Source organism: Crocodylus porosus, unplaced genomic scaffold (genome assembly GCF_001723895.1).
Source record: "Crocodylus porosus isolate Cpor-Errol unplaced genomic scaffold, CroPor_comp1, whole genome shotgun sequence".
Taxonomy (NCBI): domain Eukaryota; kingdom Metazoa; phylum Chordata; order Crocodylia; family Crocodylidae; genus Crocodylus; species Crocodylus porosus.
The window spans coordinates 55552374-55560892 of NW_017728886.1; the positions used below are offsets into that span (position 1 = coordinate 55552374).

An 8519-nucleotide genomic window follows, 5' to 3' on the forward strand; every position below is an offset into this window, starting at 1 on the left:
CATGTGTATTTAGTTGCACTTAATTGTTTTTCCATAAGATAGTAATGTCCCTGACAGTGCTTTCCAACAGTGGAGTTAATTACTTTACTGCAGCCTGATACCAGTGCAAATGTAGACTGTGATGCTTTACTGCAGAGCTAATTAGTCTATGCCAAAGTAAAGCACATGCATAGATGCACCCACTGAGCATATCTACATGAGATGTTTCGTAGTTTCATAGTTGTTAGGGGCTGGAAGGGCTTACTGCAGAGTTGCCTAATTAACTCCTCAGTAAAGTCTCAATGTCTGCACGTGTGCTTCTATTAGGCCACAGTAAAGTAATAACGGCGAAAGCTAGGGCACAAGGGTACTTCAGTGTGGGACTGCCTGCTGGCTAACCCCACACTGGATCACTTTCATGACCCTGCCATCCCCTCTGCAGCATATTGAGCTAGATCCGAGCAGCCCTGGGCTGGCAGACTGACGCTCACTCTGGGCCTGCTGACAGCCGGGGCTGCTCCTCTGACCCGGATCAATATGCTGTGGTCTTGTGCTCATGTGTAAATGCAGTGCCCGGAAGCAATGAACTTCACTGGAGTTTATTCAGTCACATTAGTAGCATGTGTAGATGTGCCCACTGTATAGTAATGATAGCCAAACTGCTTTAAGAACATCCCTAATCAACAACAGAGACCAGTAAAAGGTCAAGAATGTCTAAATGAGCAGAATGTGCAATTACAAAATTGCACATAATACAATACTAGCAAATTTCACTTTTTAGCGTTTGGGATGAAACACAATTTTCTAGCATGAAGTAATTTTTGCTTAGTGGAAGGAAAAACTGCATAGCAATGTTGGGAAGAGAATTAACAGTCAAATGAAAGCTGCTGTGTTCATGACAATCTAAGTGACTTGCGATTCCCTGGGCTCAGCAGTGCCACAGAGAAACATAGGAAAAGATAGAAGGCAAAACAAGAAGAAAATTCTCAAATGACCATAAAAGGATACAGTCATTTGTCCCCCCACTTTTTCTCTATGAAGAATGACAAAGAAGAATTTAATAACCTTAGCAGAAAAGAATGAAGTTGCTATGGCACTCTCTGAGGGCAAGTCTGCATTTTAAAAAATTAATAAATGTAGGTGCACACCCAGCTCCCAAGTGTATATCAAGCGTTATGAACTGCAACAAATACACGGTTTTTTTCCATAAAAGCTCTTGCAAAGTTGAAATTTTCTTTGTTTGTTTGCTTGTTTGTTTTATTCATCATGTAAGGCATTTGGTTCCAGATTTGAATTACATGGGTATAGACATAAAGTCTATTTTGCTACAGTGCAGCCTTGAAAAAGTCATTGTTAACTGTTAACCATAAGAAATCTCCATTAACAGTGGTCCTAGTAGCAGCCTATGTTGTGAGCCTCCTAATCTTCTCTCATGTTATGGAATAATGGTAAGTGACCTTGTATGAAACCTTTATTTATTTCCATGTAGGATGTTGTGAAATACAAGTATCATATAATATGTAGTACTCATTTATTTTATTTCCCCCCCTTGATAGTCACTGGGCCTGGTAGGGAGCAAGAGAGTCTGATTACAGTCTAATGCTGCTTCTATTGTATTACAGATGCCAATGACAAGAAAAAGCCTTGCTGTTCAAGCTCTCCAAAGAGGAAGGAAACCTAAATTACAATCTCTAAAGCCTGAGGATGAAAGAGGGCCAGATTTCAATTGCTTCTTTGACAACAGTGATGTAGGTACTTCCCTCTTTGTGGATTTTTAGTATCTGCATGATTCCCACTGTGGAGAGGACAGGATTTGATCTAATCTGCACACAGAAGGGGAGGAAGAATATGCATATGTGTGATTTCGCCATAAAGAATGTTTAGTACAGCAATGGTTTAAAGAAAGTTCTTAATATGCACAGCAGCAGCTTAGCACTTGCAAACTGATCTTTGGGGTTGGAGAGAATCTATTGACATGCTGAGTACTAGTATAGAAGAATTCATTTTGTTGCTTTTGTTGTTGTTCTTCCAGATCTGCAATAAAGAAAAGAAGCTTGGAAATGCAGTCTTGCTCCTCTGGGTTTAGAAGAAAAATATTTAATGTACTATATGTTTATAAATAAAATGTTAGTTTTACAAAAAACTTGGTTGCCCTGAAGTTCTTTTAGATTGGCTAAATGCTCAGCTCTGTAATAATAAGCATGTATCTTCTGCTGTGGCTCCTAGCTTCCATTAATGCTGCTGGCAGTTCTTGTATGGATCCAATAGAACTGGCCTCCAAGGGCCAGTTTCAAAAGGTATTTGGATGCATTATGTGTCTAAGCTTCCATTGATATTAATGGTGACTAAATAGCTTCTTGAATTTGGCCCTAAATGTATAGTTAACCAGGTAAGTTCTTAAAATCTGATCCATTTTGGTCTTGAAGATACCTACAGTTAGGCTTCCCAGTGACTCAAATCTAGATGCTTCAGCCAGGGATGTGACACACTTAAAGGCACCTTCTCCAGGCATCCCTCACTGGGTCCTCCTTTTCTGTCACATCAAAGGCTACTTGTCTTCACTTTCACACCCATTCATGGCCTATCTCCAAGCTAATTGCCACTTAATGCCAACCACCATCACGGACATCTGACTGCTCAAAGAAGTTCCTTTAGGCTCCCTCCAGTGCTTTTCTGTGTGGAAGGAATTCCCCATAAATACTTTCAAAGTATGTTTTTCTGTCATACTCCTCTTCAGAGTTTTCTAAAAACATGACAGTGGTTAGACTGCTAATACACTGAGATCACTGCCAAGCATGGTAACTGATACTGTCTCAGTGTTTCCCTGTATTTTCCTCCATGAGTAAGGCGCCAAAGCTGGTTTCTTGCCTTTAAATTTATATTGTAAGCCTTTTGGGTCAGCAAAAGAATAGGGCCTGTGTATGCATTATGTTTATATACGTAAACATATAATCATAATCTGTGTGTGTGTGTATGTATGTATGTATGTATGTATATGTGTGTGAGATATATGGATAGATCTATAGTAGATGCACCTTAGTGGAGAGGTTATAGAAAGAAAAAAAATAGGTCAACATTTTTCTGTTCTGTGTCAAAAAGTTATGATGGAGAATGAGTGCATACTTCTGCAAACTAGCAGAAAGATTAAAATAAAATAGTTTTCAACATGAAAAAGGGGAAATATACCACATATACAACATGCTATCAAGAATAAAAACTGATTAAATCAAGTTTCAGCAGAAGGGAGCCAAGACCTTGGGTTACAATGGTTTTATAGACAAACTTTGGTTCCTTAGATTCTTTTCTGTTTTGTTTTAACTTGATTGTTTACAGCATCTCCAAAGTTTCAATGGATAAAACTCTTATCGAGTGGTTTAAACATGAAACTAGGAGTCGGAAGGTCTGGCTTGCTCCCTGCCATGACTCTGTGTGTGACCAAGCAGTCACTTAATGGATTTAGAATAGCTGACCACCAAATATTCCAGTTCAAGTCAGCTGGAACTGGAAGTGCTTAGTTCCTTTGAAAATCAAGTCCTCAAGCTCTTCTCTGTAATTGGGCATGCTATTGTAACACCAAACTTATAGAAACGATGATGTTAATTAATGTTTGTAATATTGTAATTCCCTATTAAAAGGTCAAATGATTACACTAGTTACTTTTTACTTTACAAATACAAATTTTAAAAAAGAAAGGAAAACTATTTTCATTCCCTAATTTGATGTTCCCAATTTGTTTGGGAAGCATTTTTTGCAGAATGTTTTCACATTTTTGTATTTATGCCTGTTTGACTCACTGAAAACTGAGAGCTTGGAATGGAATTACTTAAAAATATAATGGAACATATGGTTCCTTAGTGTATTTTTCCCCTAAAAGGTTTCGGCTTTCCTGCTTTCCTACTTAGCTACTTTTGGTCAAATGTGTTAATTAAAATCAATCTTTTCCTGAAAAAGAAAAAATCAAAAAAGGCCCTATGCTTCAGCATCACTAGGAGGAAAGTGTGTTACAAAACTTAATTACTCTCATACAAATGATTTTGATGCTGACTTTTAGTTACATAGTTCACATGGAATTCAAGTGCTGTATTTTGCCAAATTCTTTCTTTCATTTGATCAGTACCTGGTTACTATGTCTTGGCTAGCATAACGTGGGCATTTGCCAGCAAACTGGAGTCTGCAATGTCTTTTCAACTACTAAGATAAGGAAATTGTTATTCTTTAGCTAACTTTGGCAGTGAAGGCAATGTTATAATTTTGTTATGACTACAGTGCTTAGATTACTGTGGTTTTATCCAATGTGAAATCACAAGTGAGATTCAGGTACTCCTGAAGTCTCCAGAATAAATTTAAAAATTGATCTAAAATCTTGATACATCCAGAGATGATGCTATGAAGAGAGACTAACTAGAAACAAGTGTTAATATTTTTTAATAATATCATTGTGAATGTTGTCTCCAGGTGATATAAATTACTTCTCAAATATAGTTTCAATTTTGTTAGGACTTAATGTTGTACAATCCCAAAGCCCTGTTCATTTAAAGAGTAAATACCCTGGTATGGAAAGCCATTAGCAAGTGCATAGAATGTGGCATGAGTATAAGAAAGGAGAACTTTTTTCTAGGGGTATAGAGTCAGGCTTCAGATATAAATTTGTTGTAGCACTCCTGACTTCACAAGAGACCCAAGTTCTATCCTTGGTTACTCCTTGGCTGGCTTACATCTCCCAACTACTCCTATCTCATCTTTTCTCAAGACTTTTCAGGAAAGTCAGAATAGCAAGATAGCCTGAACTGGGCCACAAAGTGAATTTTATGTGAAATCCCTAAGCCCTTCTGCAGGATACACATTTTGCCCGCTAATAACTTGTCTCTTTGGTCACATCAGAGGTGAGGTTCCCAGAATGATGGGCACAAGAGATGGGGAAAAACCTAAAAGATGATGGAAGCAGATGACACTGTTTAAAAAGAGTTCATCTCAAATAATGGATTCAGGATTGCCTAGGGCCTTTGGGGGTCTCTGGCACGAGTGACTTTCATGTAAGGGACTAATTGTTAAGAATAAAGATTGGAACCTAATTATTTAAGGCGGGGTGTCAGACTTGCATGGATCTGAGGGCTGGATGAATGGTATGGGGTAGGCCTAAAGCCTGGATCATGCCCATGGACCTCTTACGATTAATACAACTCATGATGTATCCTGCTCTGGACTATCCCATCCAGTGATCCAGTGGAAAGAGGCCAGGCAGCCCAGGCACTTGGTTGCTACCATGGGAACAAGTCACAGTGCTGAGTTTCTTCCTGCAGCACTGCTCAGGCACTCCAGGTCTTTTCCAAGTGCTTGGCTGCTACTGTTCCTCATCAAGGCTGCGGACTAGATGACCTGGCTTTGCAGATCAGATCTGATCCACAAGCCAAGTTTTGACACCCCTGGTTTAAAGAATGAGGACCTGAGTCTTTCTATTTAAAATAGCAGCAACTGATTTGTTGGAGGAGGATTGCAACCTACCTATGGTTTTGTCTTACTCTTGAGAAATGAATAAGGAAGGAAGGAAAATAAAAATTAAATGCTCGTTATCCAGCCTCTGAAGGATAAATTCAACCCTGAGTGACTGCCCATAGGCCAGATCTTTTGGGGCTCATGTACACAGGGCTGTTAATTCAGATTAAGGTAGAACATGAATTTAAAGTGGACTAGCTATTCCTGATTCATTTCGTGTGTGTGGACACTCTTACTTCAGTGTTATGCTTAATTAATTTAATCCAGTTCCAAATAGCCCTGCTAAGTAAGGTAACTCCATCCTAAGTGCAACTTGTAATAGATATTGCAGGCATCTGCCTACCAGCAGAAAAAAAAAACTACTTAAATTTGTTTTTCTTGAGCATGAAATCAATAGGAAAGGAAGGCTGAGGGGGATGCCAAATCTTCCCTGTTTGAAGAAATTATTATACAAGTAAATTCAACCTAGTGAAATTTATATCATATGGTAACTTTTGTATTTGCATTTCTGATCCAACCATAAGAGACTTTTGCAGTCTGAAACAAGGGACCAAATTCTGTTGTCAGGCAACTACAAATCCCCCCAGTTTCAATGGGAATTGCATATGCATAACTAAGGGCATGGTTTGGCCCATGGTCAATGCTCTCTGGAAAGTCAGCCAGCTTTTTCTCCTATGTGTTTTTTTTTTCTTATAATAAGCATCATTTTGCCTCCCAAAGGTTCTGATGTCATTTCATCTGTTGAAATTACAGTGATCATCTGTATATTTTTTAAGTATAATTATATTTCTTTAGAAAGACCATGGATAATATGAAATACAAATCCAAAGGATTGCTGTGGGCCAAACACATCTCTCATCAAAATAAGAGCAGATACTATGTAAATACCATGCAAGTCGTGCTCCTTGTCAGCCAGGGGGTGGATTCCAAAACCTTGTGGAATGTACCTTCAGAGAAGTGGAAAGATACCCAACATGTATAGCATACATATTTTATATGGCAAATGTCCGTTGTTGTGTTGTGATATTTCCTCTCCTGCATGATGCTGTATTACATCAGTATCATCTTGTTGATGTCAAAGGTTGAATGAGTGAAGCAAAAGCAGAATTTAGCCCCATTGTGTTCAGGGACAGAAACTATAATGAAAATTATTGTTAATATATAGGGAATGTAAAGGGGCTTGATTGCAAATGTAAAAGAGGAATCACTGTAAACTGATATCTACCATCTGTCAGTTAAAAAAGGGAAAGTATAAGGGCAACAGTGCAACAGTCCTATTGCTATCTATCCTCAACCTCATCTGCAAATAAAAGAATCACTAGGCATAAGATAAGAACTACAGTAAGGACTTAATTATCTAGATTCGAGATATTCTCCAGCTGTCCATATAATTACAACCTTTGTAAGTAACTATCCAGGACCACCTACAGCCAGTCTCTAAGTAAAGTAAACAGTTTCAAGCAGGATGAGGTGTCACTGGTACAGACAGTGGCTCCCCATGTCTACTGTCTGGGGTTGCGTGAATTCATTTCTACTGGTGTCAGCCCATCTATGTCTGAAATGGGGACAAATCTCCAATGTAGACAATGCAAGGAGTTCCTCTTCCCCCACAGAAAGTAAGCTTGAATGCACTGTTTAGTAGGGCTGTGCAAAACTTCGGTCACTGATTCTATCTGGTGGAGATTTGGCCCAATTCAGCTGCCAAATCTCAAAATCTGAATAGGATAAGGAGACCCTTTAATCTCTCTGAATCAATTCAGAGAGATTCGATGATTCAGACATAGATGCAGCTTTAAATGTTTTTTCTATATGCCTCAAGGTATACCAGGCAGCTTGTGAACACTGAGATGGTGGGGTAGGTGAAGCATCCCACAGGACCATGGGAGGGGGTCCCCAGTGTGCTTGGCGGTGGACCCAGAAGTGGACAAGAAGCACTTGTGGTCCACCTCCAGGTCCAGTGGGGAGCACATGGAGGACCACTCCCATCCTCCAGCTCGGCGACTGGTACCTCCTGGGTCTGGGGTGGCATGCAAGGTCCCCCTGTGGTGAAACACCAAGCTGGGAGAAGCAGGGGGGAGGGGGATGCATGCTTGGCAGCAGACCCGGAAGTGGACTGCAAGTACTTCTGATCCACTTCTAGGTTTGCCACCAAGCGTGCTGGGGCCTTCCTTCTCCCCCCAACCCCCCGCTCCCTGTACTCCTGTGGGACACTCCATCCTCCCCACCATCTCAGCATTCATGATCTGCACCTGGTACCTTGAGGTACATAGAAAAAACATTTCAAGCTGTGTCTATGGCCAAATTGCTGATTCTCTGAATCAGCATCGAATCTTCAGATCTGAATTCAGCCGAACTGAATTGGGACAGTGTGACCACCGGGCTTTGAATAACTACTCTCGAGCAGCCCTTGCCCTGCAGGTTGATGTCAAACACCTGTCGGGATTTTGTCTGTGCCAGAGTAGCTCTCTTCTTCCCATGTCCCCAGCCCCGTTCTTGTCTGCCACGACTTGATGTTCCTCAGTAGGAGGGGTTGGTTGACAGGGTACCCTGTGGCCCAGGATTCCCAGTGGTCACTCACGGGGATCCGCCACCCCTACAACCTGGCCTCACGCCACCTTCAGTGCATCCCTCATCCATTGTTCTTGTTCCCAGCTGTGGGGCAAAGCCTCTTGGCCTGCCTCTAAGTGCCCGCAGCCCCTAGCCACGGTGATCACCGCAAGGATCTGTCCCACAGCCCTCCTCGCCTGCACCCCTCCCTTCAGGGGAAGGTATTCAAAGGTAAAAGATAGACTTACAGAGGCTTCCCTTCAGCCTTGGTCCCCAGGGCACACTCCCCTAGCTCTCTGTCCCTTAGCCAGGGTTGACTAAACAAACGAAACAACCAAAATGCCAAACACCTGGTCTCTCCCTACCCTCTAATTGGTCTACCCTGAACACTCCCCGGGTTTCCTTCTGGTCTGACCCAGACTGATCACCTCCAGCATTCCTGCCTTCTGCCTGTCACTCTAACTGGGCCTGGCAGCAATGACTGCCCCGATTGTACCCCC

The 8519-nt window shown here is 41.2% G+C and overlaps 1 protein-coding gene across 3 annotated transcripts in view; it reads left to right on the forward strand.

Moving 5' to 3' along the window:
* The window catches only part of ITGB8 (integrin subunit beta 8), a 66085-nt gene extending 63976 nt beyond the window's left edge, over window positions 1-2109 (forward strand). Inside the window, exons 12-13 of one of the 3 annotated variants that reach the window (XR_002100988.1) lie at window positions 1602-1727; window positions 2012-2090. Coding sequence is in view for 2 of the 3 variants with exons in the window: in XM_019534369.1 (XP_019389914.1) it covers window positions 1602-1727; window positions 2012-2065 (180 nt within the window). In the remaining variant the exon portion in view is untranslated. Of the gene's footprint in view, window positions 1-1601; window positions 1753-2011 lie in introns of those variants that run through there. The other 2 variants (XM_019534369.1, XM_019534389.1) reach the window with 2 other exon arrangements.
* Window positions 2110-8519: the final 6410 nt, after the last annotated feature.